Source organism: Opisthocomus hoazin, chromosome 12 (assembly GCF_030867145.1).
Source record: "Opisthocomus hoazin isolate bOpiHoa1 chromosome 12, bOpiHoa1.hap1, whole genome shotgun sequence".
Taxonomy (NCBI): Eukaryota; Metazoa; Chordata; class Aves; order Opisthocomiformes; family Opisthocomidae; genus Opisthocomus; species Opisthocomus hoazin.
This window is the reverse complement of record NC_134425.1, coordinates 21,115,873-21,139,588: the sequence shown is the minus strand read 5'-3', so window position 1 is coordinate 21,139,588 and position 23,716 is coordinate 21,115,873. Positions and strand designations below refer to the sequence as shown.

At 44.4% G+C, this 23,716-nt stretch overlaps 1 protein-coding gene across 6 annotated transcripts in view; it reads right to left on the bottom strand.

Annotated features, from left to right (window-relative positions):
• ZNF423 (zinc finger protein 423) overlaps nucleotides 1-23,716 on the bottom strand; it is a 235,714-nt gene that overhangs the window by 7,854 nt on the left and 204,144 nt on the right. For all 6 annotated transcript variants that reach the window (XM_075434002.1, XM_075434004.1, XM_075434003.1 and 3 more), the window contains 2 exons: nucleotides 16,068-16,199; nucleotides 14,152-14,267 (listed from right to left, as the gene is read on the bottom strand). In XM_075434002.1, the coding sequence (XP_075290117.1) occupies nucleotides 14,152-14,267; nucleotides 16,068-16,199 (248 nt within the window). The remainder of the gene's footprint in view (nucleotides 1-14,151; nucleotides 14,268-16,067; nucleotides 16,200-23,716) is intronic.

The following is a 23,716-nucleotide window of genomic DNA, read 5'->3' as shown; positions in this document are numbered from 1 at the left end:
CCGGGGGCCGTGCGCTCTGCTGCCATGCTGCATCGTCCCAGCCATACACTTGCTCAGTTTTATCTCTACACTTACACCACTTCCGTTAATTTTAATGTACTCTTGAATTTTGATAAGCATTTCTCTGTTATTCGGGGCTTGAAAAATTACCTTTTACACAAATACCATTCTTAGAGTTATTTTTCCCAGTGCCAGCCTTTTCTTGCACCAGCTAAGGATTCTTTAGATGATTTAGGAATTTAATTTCTCTTCTAATTCAGGTTGTTTAGTCCTAATCAGACTGTGACAACTCACCTAACATGCTTTCCTCGTTCCACTTCAGACTAATAATTTTGTGTCATCAGTCTTATAGACCTGCCATCTCTTTCTATTCTTCTCTAAAATCTCAGAATATACCAAGATGAGCCTATTACAAGTGAACTCCGAATGCAAGCCTAAGCTTGGCATAGCCTCTCATATTTGATTAAATGCCTCACCAAAAAGTCTGTATGCTTCTTCCAAAAACACTGGGTAAAATGCTGAAGCACAAAAGCAAGCTGAAGCCTTTGGGAAAATCTCCTTACCACGGCACTTTGGAAATAAAATCCACAGGAGAATACATTATTAAGAGATAACTGGAGTCTTCTGTTAGCAAAACTAGCTGTAAACACACCACGATTCACTGAGGCACCCAATGAAACCAGGGAGCTAATAATACCCATCCTGAAGGACTGCATGCTCCTGAGAATTTCACTCAGAAATGCAAATTTATCAGCATCCTTGTGACTTGTAGTCTACAGCATGACCTGCGCAAGATCAAAATAAGCTGAAGGAAGAACCTTACACTTCCTAAATGTAAAGGGAGAGGTACAAATTTAATTACTGTTGTCAGAAGTACATACAACCAGAATATTTTTAGAATTCCTTCACTCCTCCTTCAGCCCCACTGTTTCTCCCTGACTGGATCCCAGAGCCGTTGCTGATCCCAAGAGTAGAAAAGGGCTTGCAGGGTCCAAGCACACCTCTCTGCCGACAACTCTTGCTGCTTTAATCTGGGCTTGGTCAGCCCCTGTTTTTCTGGGGGCCTGGTCCCGCAGGCGCCCCAGTGCCTGGGGCCACGGTCACGCACTCAGTGTGCAGCAGCATGCATGCCCTTTGCCTGGCTTCGCAGTAACCCTCCAAAGCTGTGCTAATGAATGCATTCACCTCACTTCCAGCCCGTTTTCAAATCTAAGCTGCGCACTAATCGGAGAAAGCATCTGCGGCCCATGGGTACGCGCCTTTGCCTGTGCTACACCAAAAACTTCAATGCACGACCCTGTGCAGACCTGTTTTTACCTACTGATGGGTCCTACTCAGGGAAGCAATGACATGTCAAAATCATTTACAAGAGAAAAATCTTTTTCCAGGAATCCTTCTTAGGTATTCCTCTCAAAAACATGATTTGTTGATTTATCTGAAGCCTATCTGAAGCATATCTCATTAATCCCTCCTTGATCTAAGGTAAATGACATTGCAGAAGCCAGTTAATTGTTCATTTCTGTGAGGGCTGGCATCATCATTATGGGACTCTTTGTGACTCTTCCATAAACAGTAAATGATTTCCTGATTGGGTCTCTATTGTAGGACCAGGACAGCATCCTCTCATACTCTTTTTCTCACAAAATACTTGGAGCAAAAAGGAAATGCTTTACATTGTACCTTTAGCAGTTACCAGTCAAAACGCATGCAGAAAAGCTTAATTGAGGGTCTGTTTCCATGGGAGTATAACCCAAAAAAAGACAGTAAATTCACTGTTGAACCTAAAACTGGCTCCTTAACTTGCTCTGCTGTTCTTTGGTATGGCAAGGGTCGCTGAACACCATCTGATTTTTGGTAGCTTTTTTTTCTACACCAGCTAGGTATTCCTGGTGTTAAGGACCAGGTATAAACCAGTTTGAGCCTTAATGTGAATTTTAATGCAAACATGAACAGGGGCACATCTTGCACTCTTCACTCAGGCAATGTCCTCCATTGAACGGTGGGAGCTGCAGCTGAACCAAGTTCCTTGGACCAAATAAGAAAGTGTGGACAGCTGGACTTCACGCAAGCCGTGTCCACCCGCAGCAAGGCTACAGCACATCACAGTCCTTCTATCAATAGCTCTTCTAAAATGTGGCAGCTAAAGTAAAATACCCTCTAATGGAATACTGATCTGACAAATTGTATTGCCTTGTGTTATGGATACATTTTTCTTAGAGGCAGATAAATATTCCTGTCACGTGGCACCCAAATACTGCTCGGGCTGACAAAATGGCTGGTCCGTGACCTGTTGCCTTGGACGTAATGGCTGTTATTGCTGGTTTCCAATTTCAAAAGGGGCATAAAAATCCTCCAATGCAAGGCTCTCTGCTATAAAATAGCAAGGCCACAGTTTTCAGAAGTACTTTACATGCTGCCCCATTAGTGTACATGCCACCAGCAGAGCAGAAATCTGCAGACAGGACTACGCCCAGCCCACTGCCTTGAGGAATTAACCCCAGAGGAGCTAGGAGCATGAAAGAGCCAAACAGGATTTGTTCCTGTAAGTAAGAGAGGGGCCAAAGTATCACCAACATGAGCTGTCTCCTCCAAGACACTGCCAGACAAAATAGCAAGGCAACATCGCTGCAGTATGTGTGTGAAACAACTGTAACTGTTAAAAAAGGGATTTTCCAGCCAGTGCTACTCCATTACAACAGCATCACTGCTCTCAGGAAAATGTGCCTTCTAAACAGCAAGGTGCTACGTTTTCAACAATTGTGATTTCATGCAAAGACTAAGAGCATGTGTTGGCCCCAAAGGAGGACGAATTTTTCAGAAGTAAATATGTTCTGAACCCCCGCTCTACTCCTTTTGGAGACACCGCAATGTAACGCACCGATGACAGATATGCTATACGCAGTCAAACCTCAATGCCCTTGGCAATTTATTCGGGTGTAGCTGTGCAACAGCAACAAATGAGCAGGCCGGGTGGTCGCACGGCAGCTCTCCCCCAGGGCTGGCGTGGCCCAGGCAGTGCTCTGCCCATTTCTGCCTGGCGCAAAGCCGAGGCAGTTTGGCTCTGCGGACGTGCTCCGCGCAGGGGCAACCTCGGGGTGCCCATACAGCTGCCCAGCGCATGGCACGGAGAACGCACAAGATGCTCTGCAGCGCATCAGCTCAAGCACAGCCGAGTTGATAAGCTCAGGACTGCTGCTGCCAAACCGGGGCTGGCTCATGCGGAGTTGGGGTGACGGAGCCTCACTGAACCCAAGCTGACCTTACACAAAGCTATGAGGTGTCTCTACACTGATCCCATTGGCACCTACGGTCTTGTCTCTGTCATCTAGGTTTTTCCCACAAAGCTCCATCACCTCATTAAGGATACACAGTTTAGTATCTTGCAAGTTATTCTATCAACATGAAACATGAAGAAAGAAGAGAGCATTAGCAATCTGTCCATTAGTGGTTGCTGCACAAGTCGGGTCACTGCACACGCACGCCCAGCCCATGCATCAAACATTCCCGTCCTGTTTTTGTTTAACATAAGCGGAAACCGCAGAACAGGCACAATGTGAAAACAAGCTGTATTCTAAAGTATTTCACCTTTCTTCCTTTCCCCTCTGGTCAAAGGGAGATATAAAACCACTCTCAAAATACGATATCAGAGCAGAGTATTAATTACACAAACATCAGTGTATGATTGAATATACTTCTCTAAAAGCAACTTCAGAAAGAGCGAGCAGCAAGGCTGTTCCAGGGCTGTTTTCAGGTCCCTGAAAATAGGCTGGGCTGAAAACACCAGCAACCTTCCTGACAAGAGCACGGAGGTGCAGGCAGTGAGAGCCCTATATGCAAGCCCCGGTGCAGAAAGGCAAGTTACCAACTGACTTTCTAACTATTCATTCTCCTTTTGTTCTTATTGGGCCCTGTTTTTTCCTGACTATGCGTCACGCTCACTCCACATACTCGACTTCGCAACGCAGTAAGAACAGGCAGGGCAGTGAAGAATTAGCAGGAGTCTCTCTCAGGCTCTTTAAAATCACTCTGGGAAAGCTGGCCCTCGGGATAGGGCCACAGGGCAGGACCCCTGTCCCAGCTCGTGCCAGCAGCCAGGGCTGGAACCACTGCCTTTCACTGGCTGAGGAGATAAACCCTAGGATTACACCCTAGACCTCTCACTCAGCAAATCAGAGGTACACCCAAGGCCTTTTAAATTTCTTCATGAAACCATTTTTTAAATTCCTTCTAATGGCACAAGTGACGGGGGCTCCGCCAGCACCACAGCAGTGGGCGACAGCAGTACAGCAGTGCAGTATCACTCCAGGATTTCCTGTCTGGAGTTGAGGCTTCATGTCTGAAATACAACACGCACACATTTGTACGACCGAGGAAACATGAGACGCTTGCCACACATTTATTATCTTCCTGGGGAAATGATATAGAGGACAAAAGAGACTATATTTACTCCCTCCCCAGCTGCTTTTACAATCTAATAATTTATTTCTCCTGGACATAAATTTCAGATTTAAACGAAATCCCCGAAACCTAAAGACGCCACGTGGTAGAGGCTAGGGCAGTATTTCTTTCTATTTTGGAGATGGAGTGCTTAATGCATTGCTCTGTTAACCAGTAGCCTTAAATTTTGGGGGTGGGGGGAAAGAGACAAGCAATTACACTGTGGCAGACCCTAGATGCAAATACAGGCGACTGTGATTACTACCTTCACACACAGAGTTAAAAATATCTTGGTTATTGAAAATTATTTTCTCAGTCCATGGGGGTTTATCTAGGTTTAGGCTGAGATGTTTATTTTTTCTGCAGCAGCTGTACTGGTAGATTCTTTTAAACACTTTCCTTACACAGTAGCTATATAGCGTTCCCATTTCTGAAAACTGAGGCACTTTCTGTGATGTAAGAAATCTCTGCAATTAGAAACAACCATATCCTCTTTCAGAAAGAGAAAATAAATAAAATGTGTCTCCAAACCCTTCTATAGTCAGCTGCTAAGATAGTAGTGCTTTTAAGGCAAATGTAAAAATCCACAGTATAAATTCATGTTAACTGTTACAAACATATCCATCCGTTCACAGACTAACTAGTGACTGAAACTGATGAATCCACCGAAATGTAATTTTCGAGCCCACTAGCGTCTGTTCTCTTCTAGTAATAAAGTAAATGCTTTTCAATAACTGTGCTGCTTTTGAATGCCAATTTCTATTTAAGTAGGTTCAGGTTCTTGCTAAAAAAAAAAAAAATTAAAATAGCAAATGCCTTTTCTTTCCAAAGGTCAAACTAAGCTTTTAAAGAACAAGCAACATTTCAGCATGGCAGAGAGGACAAAACTCCAATCAGATAAATGGGCTGTGTAATGATTGAGAACTACGGCTGCCTCAGGTTTCCTGAATGGGCTGTAGGATAGAATTTGGCACAAACAGTCTGATGTTGAAGCTTATATCTCTTTTACTGCAGACAAGAAATTCACTAAAATATATAAATAATGAATGTGGCTGGGGATCACTGCTGGTACTACTGCTGGTTCTGCAAGATGCAGGAGCAGAAACATACACTGCTGCATGTTTTTGTTATTAGTGAATCCTTGTTCTCCAACAATAAACACAGAATATTTTATCTGAAATGGCTTCTGCGGCACATACAATATAAGTTTCAGCTCTCTAAAAGTGCCAGCAAATTGCAGAAAGATAAGTTACAAAGACGCACCTAATTTGCTGTGATGAATTGTGTGCATGCTTCAGTGATCAAAACTGCAGCTGAGACCTATTATATTTAATGATCTAGACATTTCTTGTGAAAACACTCAGGCATATACTGTTATGTCTGGACAAGCATCCCCATTTTGCTCTAGCAGCAAACAAATGAGAAGACCAAACTTTTAAAAGGCTGCTGTACACCACCTTTGATGAGCTCTTTAAAACAGAGGCTGATCAAGCTCCACTACTTTCCTTAAATAATGCTTGTGCTCTGCCGTTTCCAGTGTGCTGCATCCCTCTTCCTTTGAAGACTGAAGTCGGTTCCTTTGGATGCTAGCGACACTTACAGGAAGGCATGGAGCTAATCCATGCTCAGACCCCAAACTACGTTCCACAGCAGCTACTAGAGCAGGAGAAAATCAAAGGGGCTCTATTAGTGATCTCCTCCCACCAGCACATCGAAAGAAAAATTGCGACAAGACTTTCTGGAGAGAAAACAGAACAAAAAAAATTTTATTTGACTACATATTACAAAAATGTTCTATTTCTAGTTTAAGGACTATGTCCTGCATAGACAGGCAAGTGCTGCCAAGCCCAGCAGGGCTGAGCAGTGGTGCCTGGATCTGCTGTCCCCGAGGACACCGTCCCCGTATAGCCAGCTGTGCCGATGGCCCCACTCGCAGACCTACACCTCATGGCCCCTGTGCTCTGTGGCTCTAGGCAGAACAGCAGGGAACAGGGCTGCTTACCACCTCCCTATAGTGACAAGAATTTCATCCTGTGAACGTATGAAGGACTTCTGAACAAAAGGTCTGACGCTTCCAGGGCTTCACGTCTGGCTCCTCCAAAATTTTCCTGTATGGATCTGGGTATATTATTCAACCTCTACCTTTCCAAATTTGTAAAACAGGAAGAAACAGCCTCAGACAAAGTGCTGGTAAGCTTAATTCATTCACAGTTATAAAAACCACTGAGATCCCCAGAGAGAAGCCACACAGAATATTCTTGCTACCACACATTCAAGAGCTCATTTTCTCCCTCCCTGGTCAGTTTGAACCTCTTTCTGTCATTCATTGTTCAACAAAACACAGCAAAACACAAACGTGTGTGCTTGACTCCAGAAATAAGGATTTCAAAGTGCTATTTCATTCATCTGAGGAGCTGCTGAACACTATTACAGTGGTAATTTGTGATAGTGTGGTAAAGAGTGAAGAAAAGGTATTTGTTAATTGTTGACACAACAAAATTAATTTTTCATCCCTAAACTTTTTCTCATCTCTCCTGTGAGCTCTGATGCAATGTTACTGACTGGCACTGCTGAAATGCCAATTTGCATTTCTCATCCTTAATTTCTCTCTAAATGTCATTAGTAATTGTTATTGCCAGACCAGAGAGTGCAATCTGGTCCTTCCGAAAGAAAATCCATTTCTCATTTCTTCCCCTGTGCTTCCTCCTTTTGGTCAAGGATGGGTGTTTAACACAGCCCATGTGCTCTGTTCCCAAGAAGATGGGAATGCATATCTGGAAGCAAAACATTCCTGCTTTATTTATGTATAGAATGCCTGGATCTTTATGAAAACCAAACTGTGTATTCAGAAAGGTCTTTAAAGCTCATCTTTCAAGAACACTAACAAGTCTTAACTGAATAAATGTAACAAGCAGGGGAAGGGAACACCCTTAAATCCATGCATACAGACTCCTCTCTGGATGTTCCCATAAATTACTCTTTTTGGTGGGCAACATGTTGTCAAATATAAAAGCAAATTATATGATTTTTCTCTTTGATCACATGGAAAACCCACCTCTTCAGTGAGATGTGTAAACTGGTCTAGCTTTGGTCTGCATTAACGTATCGCCCTCATTTACCCACGCAAGTAAAAATGGTTTCCACCACTAAGAGGGGAGGTGAGCTCAGACATCTGTGTGCAAAGGAAAACCTGCAAGTGTCAAAGGTTGGCTCCTTGCACATCATTATGTATCGTGCCAGTGATTTGTATAGTTCTGCACAGCTCCTACAAAATTTGGTCTCCAGTACTCAGAGGCAGGTAGTACCATGGCACTTCGAGTCAATTTTAGGAGGGATTCTGTGGCATGACCAACGTTTAACTGGGTTCCCCATCATCAGCACATCATACATTTGCGTGTCTGCATTATGTTTTGTAGTGTATATACAGCAATTAGTTCAAAGCTAGCCTACATTTCCATATCCATTAACTAAAGGCATCTTATTTCAGAATAAATAGACATTTGGACATTTCCAGCCAGGAACTGTGCTTTCAATAAACACAATTGATGCATATACATTGTCTCTTGGCGGCTTACACTCCTGCCCATCTGTTGGGATGGCATGGTGCCTACGCAAAAGTTGGTTGGACCCTTGCCCTAGGGCATAGATGACAGGCAACGACGGGTTTAGCTGGGCAGCCTGAGCACCAGATCCAAGTGCCATCTCTGCTGTAGGAAGCCCCTTCTGTGTGCCAGCGCTGCCACATTGGAACGACATGCCTCCTTACACTTGATCACACATGTTGACACTTGGGTGCGCTTAAGTGCATTAATGACTGAAACGATGCCTTTCACCTGGCTCCCTTCTTTTCCCCCCCTGCTCTGCATCGCTGCTGGGTTTTCTGCACATGTTACTGCGAAGTTGAGTACACTTTGTTAGCCAGGGCCAGCCACAAAACAGCGTTAGTGGTGTAAGAAATGAAGGAGGGGGTTTTGTTATGGGACACACTACTCCAGTGACAGACATTTCCAAGTTTCATCTCAGGTGAGTCTTTACAGGCTTGAGAGATCTTTCTGCCTCTCACTGAAGAGACCTCATGGATGATAAAGATGCAGCAATACATTGATCAGAATCATCTTTCCAAGTGAAAACAGGTTACGCCATGTCACTACGTCAAACACAGGGCAATCCAAGATTTCTGCGTCATCCTCTGTTTGAACAGAGTTGGCCACACAAAGAGGCCATGGGGTCTGGATGACGTGGCTGTTCCAGCAGCACGCCCAGCCCCAGGCGCAGGAACCCCCATCTCATTCTGTGCTAGGGAAGAAGGTGCTGACAAACCACACAGAGGCGGCTGAGCACAGACTCTCACGCACAGCATTAGCCTCTGCGGGTGTCGGGCCCAGCAAACCTGCAGTGTCACTGCTGCTGAGCCCAGCGACAGCCCCACGTAGGCTGCCATGGCGTTTCTTAGCGCTGGTTCTTGTGAGAGCCTGTTCCTAAGCCCAGATTTTTAAACAGCCATATAGTTCTCCTCCACTGAATTTAAACGTACATATCGAAAACTGGAGACCTAATAGGTAAAACTCTTCCCCCTACTGTGACAAGAGATGAGAGATAAAACTTGTGGTTTTGCAGTCCATAAAGAATGCTCATTCAGACAGACTCAACATGATGGGTATGTGCCTACAGCACTTTTAATTTTTAATTATTGTTAGTTATAATTATCTGACTGCATCTGAATGAAACCCAGCAATATGGCTGGAATAGATTTTGGTATTCTTGTAATTTATTAGCTTTTTAACTACTAATAATTAAAATTTAACAATACTCCAAGCACCACAGGAACATTTTTTAAGAAATGCTAGCCAAATCTGCTAAGATAACTGACTAGGTCATTTTCAGGATTTTAAAGGAGGACAAACATTTTTAGAAAAAAAAACAAAAAAAGGAGGGGGGAAGATAGACAGTGGACATCTGTTTAAAAGATAATAAAAGACATTTAAACATGCTATTAAAAAGAAAAAATGGATGAAAAAATGGATTTTGCTTGCCAAAAATTAATTCTACATATAATTTTGTGGGTGCTTCATATGAGACTTAGAAAGAGCTTTTAGTTTGCTTCCAGCAAGAAGCTCCTGGTGTTTAACATCTAAGTCGCACATAAGTTCTGAAATACAGCAAAAGTTATGTTAAGAGAAAGTGCTGCCTTGAGATAGAGCTACATTTCAGGTCCTGTTTGTCCTGCCATCCACACACTCCCCCAGGGAAAAATATTTTCTGCAACTCCATCAAAATGCCATAGATTTGCTTTTCTCTCACTGACTGTATGGACACTGGAGCCCTGAAGCACTGAGATATTTCAGAGTGTTGCAAGCACGTAGGGCTGTTTGGAAGAAAAATTCTACTCCTATTTAAGTAAGCTTTCCTCTACCCCCAGGAAGTAGGTAAAGCCCATTTTTCAAGTAGGAGCTGGGGACATGAACCACTGAGCCCGTGGAGTCAGCCCTGTAGCCTCGCCTGGGTGCAGGTGGGTCACAAACAGGCCAAGAGGCTCTCGTTGTCCCCACGTGCTTCAGGGAACACTGCTGTACCCAGACGGCCCCAAGGACCACTGGCACAAGCAGCTGGAGATGTTGCTCCTTACTGCACCACTCCCAGGGAAGCCACTATGGGTACAGAGCAGTGCCTTAACGTCCCCCATCAGGCCATGTCTGATGATGTGGTGGCTCGCTGAGAAGCCCTGCTCTCCTGGGCAGGACGCAGCCCTCTGTGGGAGACACATCTAACATTGAGCTGACATTAAAAGCAGATGTAAAAAAAGAAAACCTGCTTAGGGCTTGATCTGCTGTAATCAGCGGAAAGAATCCCAAGGACTTTGATGTGGACCAAATCAAGCCCCTAGAGTAAGTTCATGGTAAATCATTATTAATATAATGAGTGCAATTTCTGTGCAGCAGCTCATGCCTGTTTATGGATATATGAAAATTGCCAGCTTTTCACATAAAATAGAATGAGAAGGGAGACAGACCACAGTGTTAGCCAATAAGCCATAGTAGCCACTCTCCTTTCAATATGTGTACGTTTAAAGAAACTGGGCACTTAAAATGATAGCAAATTCCTCCGGTGAAGCTCCCTTAATTTAGTGGTTTGACATATCTCCAAATCTGAAGAGAAGAGAAAGCCCTTTATTCATAGCAGGCAATAAAACACCTGAACACCTGTGCTAGGAAAGACCTGGCAGGTACCCTGCTCCCTTGGTATCTGGATTATTTGCGCATTGTTTATTATATCCCTTGCCTTAGTTTTCATCAATTGTAATCATTTAGGAGGAAACAGTATGATTAACAGTACACAAGCAAACAGCAGGAATTAATCCTTTAAATGCAAATACTTCATTGGTTATGTGATGGCTCCTTGGAAAAAGCAGTGTGGCAAAAGAGTACACACAAAAATCCTCCTTAAGTTTCCTCTGAAAACCACTGCTCAGCCACAATTTGCTTAATGCAATTCTCGATGCGAGCAATTGAGGAGGTATCTTTCCCTGCTGTGAATCACACCACAAATACAACCCTCAGCACCCATTATGTGTCATAATTTCTGACCCATCTTCAGTGCTGGCAGGGCTCCCTGCTATGTTTTAAATAGTAAAGACGAAAATTTCAGTTGCAAAGATCTAGCTCACGTCCCACCTCCTCTGGATGCCCTGTGTGCCTGTGAGAGGCGGGCACGCCGGCGGTGGCCAGCAGCTCCTGCCACGGGTCCTACCCTGTGCGTCAGGAACCCCCCGAACCTCCACCTCTACTCTTGTTTCAGTAAGCATGTTCCAGCAGGGAGAATGAAATGCCATCACCTTGGTGTTCTATGTTAGCTATAAATTCAGTTTTTTCCAGGAGATTTTCATCATATTCATAGCTGTCAATCTTACAAACTGAGGATGTGAAAAACGCGGAGCTGCCAGCCTTTCCTCTTCTGCCCTCATGGTACGTGGGGTTATCACACGTACTGTTTCCTTTGTGTTTCATACTTAACCTTACCATGCTTTCTTTCCTTATTTCCAACGAGATAATGTAAGCAGTTAAGTAACGTCCCGTTTTCTTTTCTGCTGGCAATATCATCAAGGTAACCTCACTGACTTATCACTCCAGATTCACACCAGAATTTTCACCATTTATAAAATGAGCTCAGTTCATTGGAGCTTTCTTAAGCCTTGGTTTTACAGCTCCATCAGATGGTGTAAACTTCAAAGCATAAACCTACATTAAAATACAACTACTAGTCTGGAACTGCAGAGAGGGTGTGATTGCTTGCAGACCGTTACGCTGCTGAAGCAGTATTTGCACCAGCCACTAAAAGTGCGTTTACAGTGGCAACGCTTCTCATCACGTGGCACACACGTGCCCTTCCAGGCTTACACGGTGTTTACCCTAACTGCTTAAAGAAATGCTCACAGATCAGTGGGGCTAATTCACGCCGCTCCATGACATCTCTAAAAGTCACCTTTTCCCTGTGCTGCCTGTCATTTTCCCCACCCTCCTTGTTCTTTTTGGTTTTCTGTAAGCACTCCACTCTCAATTTCTGCTTGAGAATTGAATGCTCAATTTTTTAAAAAGAATTTTCAGTGGTTTCACTTAAAAATACAAAGAAGTAAAACAAAGCGTAGGTTCAGATTTTGACACCAGTTATTTTACGCCAGTGGGAAAGCAAGATAAGAACTGAAAAGTCAAATTCATCAAGCGGAACCCCTTGATGGATGCTGATTTGCCCACATAAGAACAATTGCACAGTTAAGAGACTGACAGGTTTGTGCAGATTTAACCCTAACTAGCAGCTGAACAACTGGTTCGCTCATATAATACTAAATCTTCATTACTCAACAAAAATATAACGAACAGTTGAGGAATTTAGAGCAGGCAGCTTACACATCACAAACTGATGAGACAGTCGTGCCAAGGCAGACCGGTTCAAAAGTCTTGAGCATTTCTGACTGATTTTTACACACATTTTGCACCCTCCCTGGCTCAGAAACTAGTAAAATCCCTGGCATCAAGTAAACACACATTTCTGAGTCACCACTGAAATAAAGACTAAAACTGTGCAGCTAAGTATGAATTTTCATTCAGCCAACACCATTCAAAACTACTTGTGTAATTATTATGAGCACAGAAATTTTAAATGCACACAAATACTGCATAAAAACTGGAAAACTACAATCATAATTCATCTGATTAAAGCTGCTATTTGCAGCAATTTTGCAATGCACAACACTTCAGAATTGAAACACTATGTAATTAAAATTGTTAATTGCAAAAAACGTGCTGCTGTTAAGACTATAATTTAATAAGGTTCTCTTTATTTGACCATCTGATTTTAAAGGTTAATGCAGTGACCTAGGAAGCCAGCGCGTCCATTTTAATTGCGCTGGCATTTTGACCAAACACCACTTTAAAGGAAAAATGGGAGGAAAAATCAGAGCCGGCTTTGCAAGCCACTGTTGCCTTCATAAAACGTTCATAGTGAGAACACACAAACCCCAAATCTGCTGACTTTATTAAAATATTAACAAGGTATAGTTAAAACTTTTGTACACTTATGCAAATCAGGTTGCTAGAACAAGGGAAAGAGGAGATTCCCCTGGGAGAAAAAAAAATAAAATCAACAAAGTGAAAAGATCAACCATCCTTCCACAGCATGACAGCACGACACAAGAGGCAGCAGCTTGGGAATTCAGCAAGACAAATAAAACCCCTCCAAAGTTTAAGTAAATCATGTTTTATAAAGCTAATAGATTTAAATGAGGCATACGGTACCATTCTATAAAAAGACCGCATTTGCCAGGGGACGGTAGCAGTATTTTGGTGGCCGTGGTACGCAGGTAAGCGATGCCTGAGGGTGGGCACCTCCCGGTGAGCCCTTTAGGAGGGCAAACTCCGGCGGGCCATTCCCCACGGCGTACCAGGCACACACGCCATGGAGATTTCATCATCTACATGGGTTCAGCACCAAAGGTACCTGTGATTTAAACGCCAGCCTCACTGGCACAGCTCCCAGGCGGCCCCAGGGGCCGGGCCCCGGAAGCGGCTGCAGAAGGTGCCCAGGCCAGGGCCGGCCCCTCCGAAAGGCTTGCTGCACCCAGGAACGGGTGCGGGCCAGGCACCGGCTTTGCGGGGGCTGAAACTGCTGTGGCTGTGGCCCCTGGTGCCACCAGGGAACCTGGCATGTAGCGCCTGGTTTGCAGAACCTGCAGCTTATTAATGTGCTAATGCCTTGGTGGAGCCTCTAATTAAGCATTGTGTTGAGCTGCACCCACGCTTTGCTTTCATACCTCTGTAGGAAAAATTCCTTTACTTCTGACTTAACGGGGAGGAAGGGGAGGGGGCAGCTACCATTTGCTTAGTCTTTGTATGTTAATCAGTCCCTAAATTATTAATAGAGAAAAAGAAATTATTTACAAGGTGTTTGACGTAGACATGTCAGGACGTAGCAATGCTACTGTCAAGAGAAATACTCATAAAGAATCATGATATCTGTCTTGTCTTATTTATTTATTCCAGCCATGCTCAGAGACCCCTTTCTCCTGATAGCACCCGGGGAGACAGCAGGAGATGAGAGATGGTTTAAGGCCAGAAGAGACTGTGCCGAGGGTATGCACCTTTCTAAATGCTGCACAAGGGTGACGGCTGCCCAGAGAAAGCAACAGCTTTAGCTTTGCTTTTACGCCTGTTGTAAACATACCTGAAGCTCTGTTTGAAAGAAGAACTTCTGTGGGCACTGGGAACAGTCATAAATTTTATCTTCCTGCCCGTGGACTGCAAAGATGTGCTGCTGCAGTTTGTTTGCCTGTACAAAAACTGAAACAACATAGCACGATTAGTTGAGATTGCTTCGTACAAGGCATCCCATCTTAAACTACACTTTTATGACTGCAAAGACCCTGAAAAGTCCGAGGATAACTGCCAGAGAAGTGCCGATACGCTCGTTTCAGCAGAATTCCTTACAAGTAGTCAATTTAGAGTCTCCAGGCTGACAGTCAGCTTACTTCTAACAGACTCTAAATCCTGTATGGACTTTTTGATATTTCACATAAAGATAACACTGTCCACGGGTACCTGGAAGAACTCAATCATCATTCCGTCTGAACATCAGGGAGAACTTCTTCACTCTGAGGGTGATGGAGCCCTGGCACAGGCTGCCCAGGGAGGTTGTGGAGTCTCCTTCTCTGGAGATATTCAAGACCCGCCTGGACAAGGTCCTGTGCAGCCTGCTCTGGGTGACCCTGCTTCAGCAGGGGGTTGGACTAGATGACCCACAGAGGTCCCTTCCAACCCCTACCATTCTGTGATTCTGTGATTCTGTGATCAGACCAAAGAGAGGATGTCACCGCTCCAGCAGGGAGCCCTGGGCCCACGGCAGGTGCACTGGATGCATTTTTAATGCAGGGCAACTGGGCCAGGAGAAGCCTTTGTGGCTGGTCTGGAAGACACGTGGCCCAGAACAGCATTTCTGGCAGACATGTGAATCTGAAAGGGCAGGCTTGCTACAATTTTTAGACCTTTTAAATGGGTTGTCCATTCAGTATAAAAAAAAAGATTATGATTTAACATTGCAAATATCACAGCATCTGCACTATGATCTTGAATCAACAACTATTCTGATTTTATCAGATGAAACTTGGAAGTGAAACATATTGAACTGCAGGCTTTAGCTAGTTAAAAATATCTCTCATTTAATTTTTATCTCATTTTACATGAATGATCATCAGTATGTGAGATAGCTTCTTTGGCAGAATTAAACACATGCACTCAAAGAGTTATTTTACAGCACGTTTCAGGAAAGGATAAAATAACTCCAAGCTCACACAAAAAGCAGGTTCTCAAACTGTGGGCCAAACCGTAAGGAGGAGCATGGGTTCACCTTACTGCTCCCAAAGCCAAAGGGCTGGCAGGTGCTGCCATGCCCCTGTGCTGACAGCAGGCCCGCAGTCACGCCTGCGTGAGCCTCCTCTCCCAGGCAGTGTGGGAATGCAGATCTTTACTCTTTTTGTAGAAAAGGCGGCCTTTAACATGCAGCCTGCAGAACGTTTAAGAGCGAGATCACCGAGATCGTTTGCACTGATGAGACAGCTTAAAATGAGCTAGAGAGAAGGAATGGCTAGCAAAACCTCAGACAGGAGTCAGAAATATGCCACCACGAGAAAACTGGGCTTAAAGAAACCTCTGCGAGAGCAGCTGGCGGGAGCAGACACTTGTACAATTTGGTGCTATCATACCTTTACTCACATGAGCCTCACCACCATGAGCAGACTATGAGCTCCCCAGCCTTTAAAGGGCTTGCAGGAGCAGGTCCATACCTTGCAGGTCCTGCACTCGGAAACACATCGCACCTTCGAGCCACAAGGTCTAATTCAAAAGGCTCTGAATTGTCAGGGGTGATGCAGAGCCCACCGCATGCGGCAGTGCTGCTCGGTGCCAAACGCCACGGTGCTGCTCTTCAGAGCGAGCCCCAGTTTCAGACAGATGACATTTTTAACATTTCCAAGCACAGTATTTCTTTTTCCCAAGGAAAGGAATACAGTATTTTACAAATCCCCTGAGTGTCATTTCTAGATCAAGCCATGCACGCTGAGGCTTGTCTTGGCCTCCCTGTCTTACCTGTAAAACAAACAGGGCATTTGAATGTGCCTCCCATCCCCTCGAAGCTGTGCTCAATCAGGTGACACAGGAGCTTTGCCGGAGAGTCAAACATCTGGTTACACAGCTTGCACTCATGATTGATGCCTTCCTCTGCAAGGTTCAAATGATACAACTTGTTAGTGACACAGCAGATTAGCGTCGGGGATGCAGCAGTTGGCGAGAACCGCCCGTGCCGGCGCCCATGACCCCAAGGACCCGCAGGCACTGCCGCAGCTCCGGCCTCACCAGCAGAGCGGACCGGGCTGAGCCGTGCCGTGTGCGGGGCGTTCGGGCGCGCGGCCCCGGCCGCGTTCAGGAGCGGTCATTCTCAGCTGCGATGAAAGCAGCGCCGCGATCAACGCGCCAGGACCCCTGCGCCTGCTCCCAGGCCCATGACAACGCTGCGCTGCTCCACCTCGCATCCTACCACCAAGGGAGAGCATCCCCGCTCCGGGTACTGATTATTGAATAGTCAGACAACATTTAAAATTAATTTAACAGCGTGAATTCAACCAACAACACTGAAAGCGGGCTGCAATGCCGTCTTCACCTCGGATCACACTGCAAACATACAGGAGAGGAAGAAGCTAGGGGAGAATAGCAGGTGCCCAGAGCAGAGTGTCAGCCGTAATTTCATATCTCTTGGCTTCTTCCAAGGTGAAGAGAGACCATTGAAGATATTTAAATGTTATTTGAAAGTGTAATTTCCATGTCACATATCTTAGCATTGAATACACAGGGCCCATTTCAAATGCCCCTATATTCTAGCTGAACTCATAGGGAAATAACAATAATTATTACTCTTGTTTCAAGCCTACCACTTTTGTAAGATGACATGTTTCTCTGTTTACTGAAGTTTGTGTTTCTAGGTGCAGCTGGGCCATTTTTTGAGGTACAGAAGCCATATTAAAGCAATTTTCACACATACATTAAACAATCCTTTGGTTTTCTTGAAGGGAGGGAGTTGTAGAAATTCACACAACATAATGTACAGTTTAAATAAATCAGAAAACACCTAAAGTTTAAAAAAATTGTGGATAGTTTTTGTAAATACTTCCTGAAAATGTGTCTGTCTTTCACTGTGGCAGCACACAAACTTCTCATGAAAACATATTTTAAAAACTAAACGACTCTGTCTTTTGATGTACACTCAGCTTTATTTTTGTATCTTCAAATATCACCAACTTAACTTTGAGTTTCAAGATAGCTAAGAAATGACTACGTTATACCATGAACTGATCTCTTGCTAAATGCATTTGGATCCTGTGAATAACGTGAGCCTTCAGAAGCATGGTCTTTACTTACAATTGCTTTAAATTAGCTCTTTATATCTTTAAAGGGGCTAAACAGAGGAAAATGATTGTTTTCTATAAGGCCTTTGGTACTCTCAGGATCCAAAGCCCTTTATCAAAGCAGGGAGTTAGGTGCCAGACAAGTGGCGGGGCTCTGTGTGCGGGACCATGGGCACAGCCAGTGCCCCGGCGCATGGTGGCTCTCGCATGTTTGCGCCGGGGCATGTCTGCAGCTGGAGGCGATGCCCAGAGCATGCGGGCCTTGAAGGGGCCTCCCTGCAGTGGGAAAAATAACAATAATCTAAAAAAAATCTCTCCACGCAGGACCTCGTGCAGCAGCATGTGCTGGTGGTGAGCTGCCCGTGCTGCCTGGAGGCGAGGCGGGGGGCTCTGGCCACCCATGTGGTGATGGGTGCGGTGTCGGCACAGTGGCGGCACGTGGGGAAAGAGCAGGGTGCTGACGGCGAGCGCCAGCACCGGAGCTGCGGTGGGGAAGGGGGAAAAGTAAACGTGCGGGTGGAGAAGGAGGTAAAAAGAGGAAAGGAGAGGGAGGAAAGAGTCTGGAATAGAAAGATGAAAGGGCTGTGGCTTCACGGCAGCAGCTCCACAAAGTCCCTGGGCAGCCATAGCGGGGGACTGAGATATTTCTATGACGCAAAGAGGTTTGCAATTCTCTGTGTGGGCAGCCGCCACAGATGGGCACATCACCCTCTCTGAAGGATGGTTTTCAAAACCTGACCCTCTCTCCTCGCTGTAGCGTAAAGGCTGGCTTCTTGCATCAGAGCCTTGCCTGAAAAGTTTGGGCTTTGTGCGATCTTTGCAACCTGCTCCGGAGGGGAGGGAAGATGGGGACGGGATACGTGCCTCGTGCTGAGCATCCTGAGCGTGCCCAGCCACACAGCTGCGTACAGCAGCCGAACGCTGCAGTAAACCGGGGGAGGACAAAGCAAGTACTGGGGGAATGGAACAAATTCCTTCTATGAGTAAATCAGAGAAATCATGTTTGACATTAATTTTCTACCCTCCACATACTGGGTATTTGGAAAACAGTGATTCATGTACAGTCTATGGTCCTGTGTGAGCACATGTGTTCATAAATATGGACAGACACATACTGCTGGTTAGACGACTGCTCCTTTTGCAGCCTAAATACCTATAATTTCAGTAAAATAAAAAAAAACAACAACAACGCTGAGCATTTCAATTGAAGTATATTCTTACAAGCTTGGTATATTTAATTAGGTAACAGAGATTGTGTATTTTCTTAGCTGATCCCTACAGTATTTTAAATAGTTAAACCCATAACAAACAAACTAAAACTCGAATGAAAAATAATAAAACATAATGGGTTCCTGCAGATCTGGAAATTTATCCCACTCGAGGCAAGACCTTTTGATTTGCAAATCCACTTCTGAATTATAAGGCCTTCTCCTCACCGGTGGGGGTTTTTATTCCACTCCCACAGGAGTCCATTATGTATTTCTTGTGTCTATAAAACCATCCAGGAAGAAAAAAGGGGGGAAAAAGTACCATGGTTAGCATGACAAACGTTTCTCTTTTCATGCATGTGTATTCAAAATATGAAAATGCCCAAAGATATAGATAGAATTGCTGCTATAATCACTCTCTCCTCTATGGCATTTTACAGCATATTATTTTACACAGAAACACGGCGCATGTATAGGGATACTCAGTCACCTTTGGAGAATAACTTCCCTGAATTATATAAGATCATATAGGCACATGCAAGGCGGCTTTTTGACAATGCGGTGTGACAGCCAACGCTTCAGTCAAATGCGTGGCGCTGGGCGTTAGCAACAGAAAACATCACAATTTCCCTCATTTTTATTCCCCCCCCTTTTTTTTTTAAAACATGACAAGCATCTATGAGAGACCTACATAACCCAAGTGAATTTTGCAGCCCCTCTCATTTGTAAAATAAAATGCAGATTTTTACAGCTTGCTGTGCTAGATCTTCTCCATAAGTGTATCTGTGTGGGGATCAGTTGATTACAGGACTAAACGAGCAATGCACAGCAAACGATAATCTTGGGTTCCTTGCCTTTTTTTTTTTCCTGAGCTCAAAATAATAAGCATTAATTTTACACTTCATTTCTCAAAAAAATAATAGGATGTGCTCTTGTTTAAAACAAGCAGGCCTGCTGGATTCTGTCAGGCTGAAACTATGTCAGGCCAAAAGAGGAACAGAGCGCTTTGTGTAAAAGTATCATGGGGAGATGATAGTATCCTGTAATGTTTTCAGTACCTACTTTTGTCTCCAAAAGCATTTGATCCCTGGCAGACACATACTTATTTCCATACCGGTCTTGAGGGAAGCCGGTAGGAATGAGAGCTGATTATCTGAATCCTGAAGGTGAAACCTGGGTGGTGCCCACTGATGTCAAAGGCAGGCATTTGTATAAATTTGGAGGTACATAATTTACTGCCTGTTAGCGAGGATGAGCAGGTTGCCCAGACCCAGCTGAACCGCGGTGGCGAAGCACGTCGCTCATTGTTCCCAAGTTGGGGTGCGTTTGCAGGGTAGTTTTAAATACGTTGATAGGGTGCTTAGTAGCACACTGTCGTTCTGCCCATTTTAGAGTGGGAATATGCTTCTCCATAAAGCTATTTCTGCTGCAGCAATGTGCATTTAATACATATTACAATGAGTCTCCAAGCCTCTAAGAAAACCGACACTAGCAGCCTCCTGGCGAGGATGCAGTATAATTAATAATGCTGTATTAAACCCATGTACTGTATCAGCTGCATTTCTAATTATAACTATATTAATGGCAATGTAAAAATATGCATTAACACTGTCATGTACTGACACCTTATCACACCAATAACAAATAAGAGATTTGAACAACAAAAATCAAGATGGCATTGTCTTTACTGTTAGTTAAAACTTCTCTCTTCAACTTGATTTAATAAAGCAAAATTTTCCCTTATGGAATAACCGCAATAGTCCTACTTTGAGAGACTGTGTAAGACAATCTGATGCTCGCTCCTGACAGCAACATGTATATCCCACACTATAGCTTCCCAGACCAGTATATTTCTACTCCACTGCAGCGAATTAAGGCAATAAAGGGGAATGTCTTTCTTGTACTCAGATGTACACATCCATGAGTTAACTGCACTCTTAATGAACTTTGAAATACTGTATTCAGTGTAACAAAGCATTAATATACTGTGTTCACAGAGAGCCTTCTCCTGTCCATTATATCATAAATCTGGTAGAATTAAATGGGCCATGTGCTCTAATTATAATAGAAATAAATAGAAATTGGAATGAACATAGGAAAATAAAATGAAAACGGCATGAAACTATTCTGTTTATGCAATTCATTTCCCAGTAAATAAATAAGCAAAGGGAAAAATTTATAACATAAGAAAACCAGGAGCTTCCCCGGTGAATTTTTCATGTGGCTGTGAAGGAGCAGGGGGCTGGGACCAGGGTAGGATGACAGTGATGGACACCCCCCTTCAAAACAAAGCCTGCAGAGAACCACTGCGACCCCTCGCCTGGCTGGCACCGCTTCACCACTGGTTTTCATGAAAAGCAATCCAACGGTGGAGATAAAACCAAGGTCTGAGAACACAATACAACTGCTAAGAGGGGATGGCAAATTTGAAGATGCTCACGTGGGATGAAGATGATGCCTGCTGTACAGACGACATTTCTTCATCGCCATTGCTGCCTAAGCCCCTGACCTGCTATACAAACCATTTGGACCACACTGCTCCATTATATTTTTGTAATTAATCCCAGAGGATGTATCCGAGCCCCTCCCTCACCAGTGGGGCAGCTGTGGGGTGAGGGGACCCCACACTCCTGCCCTGGTGTGGACCAGCGGCGCAGAGCTGCTCTGCGGCGTGGCACCCTGGCGATTAGGCAGCCCGGGCGGTGAAAGGCAGCGGATTGATGGTGTGGCAGCAGAAATGTCACCTGGGGAGCTGGGTGCTGTCCTCCCAGGGATGCTGGAGGTCAGTTACTATGGCAACGCCGAATGAGCTCAACCTTGTAACTGACCCTTATCTTTTTTTGATCTGTGGCCCACTTGGGACCTTGGCTGGAAATCAACTGGAAAATAATCTGGTCACATATCAGAAAGAAAACTATTTATACTTATTTATCCAGGTAGAGCTCATATCTCCCTTTGACGACTCAGCCAGACTAAAGACACCCGTCATGTTCCCGCAGCGTTTCACGCGGCTGTGCAGAAACGCCCGGCTCTGCACTGTGAGAAGCCATGCCAAACCCCCGCGCCGCCGCAAAACACACACAAACGGCCACGGATATCTGTGCTCATGGCTCTGCTGATACATTGCCAAAATCTTGCCTTGCTCACAGCCCCTGACTTGCCCGTGTGGATAACATACACCTACACCCCTTCTTGGATGGTTTAATATTTTATGTTGGTATCTGCTACTCATATTCTTTTGTGTTTTATCTCTCTGCTGAAATATGATTCTGCTTTGAAATATATTTATATGATCTAGAATGGCACAACACTGATGTCTTTTATGAGCCGAAGATTGTTTAATAAAATCTTGCATTCCTGCTTCATCCTTATGACAATTTTACTATTATAAGTTTTCAAGGGATATGAGAGCTGTCCACTGTGGTTAGAAACATCACATTAATGAAAAATGGTAACACAGGGACTTGGATTTTTCTAGAAACTACGCAAGGAAAACTAACAAAAATACAGAGTGTTCCCAACATGCATTTGCACGTTGGGAACTCTCTGTATTTTTGTTGGTTTTTCTTACATTTGCTTTTGGATGAGACTTATTAAAATCAGTTCTGTTCTTCATACTTTTCCAAGGGATGGGCAGCCCAGACAATGGTCTGACAGCACGAAGGGGCTGTTGCTGTTCTCTGGCTGTGGAAGCTCTCCCAGGGAACGGAATTTTGGAAATCAGGGAAGATATTAGGAGACAGAAGCCGCAGGAGCTGCGGGCAAACATAGGTTCCAGGGGAAGCGCCTATGGATTCCTGGTAACAAACTCCAAGGCTTCTTGTGATGTAGTTGTACGCTTCTGTGGCCTCAAAAAGGTATTCTTTTACAGGCGAAATTAGCCTGACCACACAACGGGCTTTAAACTCTTTTCCTCATCTCAGAGGGCCTCAAGCTCAAAATATGCAGAATTAGATACCAAATTATTTATAAGGTAGCTTGTAAGTTCACTGCCTCCAGTACATGTCAGTACACTGCCACATTAAAATGACCATTAAAAAGAAGCACGGTCCCAGAGGGACCGGGGATGAGCTTGCAGGGAGTTTCCTACCAACTGCGATGGCGGTTCCGGTGCTGCTCCAGAGCCCCTGCCTCCCTCCCGGCCGCAGGCTGCCCGCTCCCCATCACACCGCTTTCCTGAGGGGAAGGCTCAACCTCAGACACACGCGATGGGTCTGCCAAGCCTGCCTTCAGCAGCTTAATTTTCAGTTTACAAGAAAAATAAAATCTGAAAGTTCAAAGGAGTTCACGGAGTTGTGCATCATCTATCTGCTGACTGCAGAGCGCCAGAGGGACCCCGCCTGCAGAGCTTTATTTTAGATTTAGATATTAATCTGGGAAACTGCATAAAGATAATTTATAGAAATGCACTACACTTTAGCACAGTAACTTCACACTCTATCAGCCTTTCTCGAAGATGCCTTTTTTTAATAGCCTGTATTAAAACTTCTTGTGGACTGAAGGCTGTTCCTTCACAATAGTTCGTTAAGGAGTAACTCCAGTGGCTTCCATGGAAATGCAAAACCCGGACAGGAAAATAAACACGTGCTGCCTTTGAGTGTGCAAGCCCATACACACACAGAGAGAACAAGTCTGGATAACACTAATGAAGCCTTAATAATGGCTAGAGGTTAATAAAAACACCACATTCCCACACAACTCAACCCTAGTCTTGTATTTCAATGTTCTGAGACGTTTGCAGCTGTATTGTTTCAAGTTTATTGTTGATACCTGGTAGAACTGACGTAACACAGCCCTGAATCCAGGCCCATGGCCACACAGCCCGTTCCCTGCACTAGCCTTCCTCATGCCATCGTGTCACTTAAGCCTAAGTATCCTTTATTACTCCTGGTCTCTTCTCCACTCTCTTCTCTTCCCTGGAAGCAGCTCCCTTCATTGCTACACATGGGAATATGTCCATCCTCTGATCCTGTTGACAATATCACATCGCAGAGCTCAATACAGACCAACAGCAATAACTAGTACCTACTTGGCATCTATTCTTCTTGTGAAATTAAAAATTAAAATTAAAACATCATTATACTGTTATTAAACATCCCACTGGAATATGCCAAGTGCTTTTAAAACA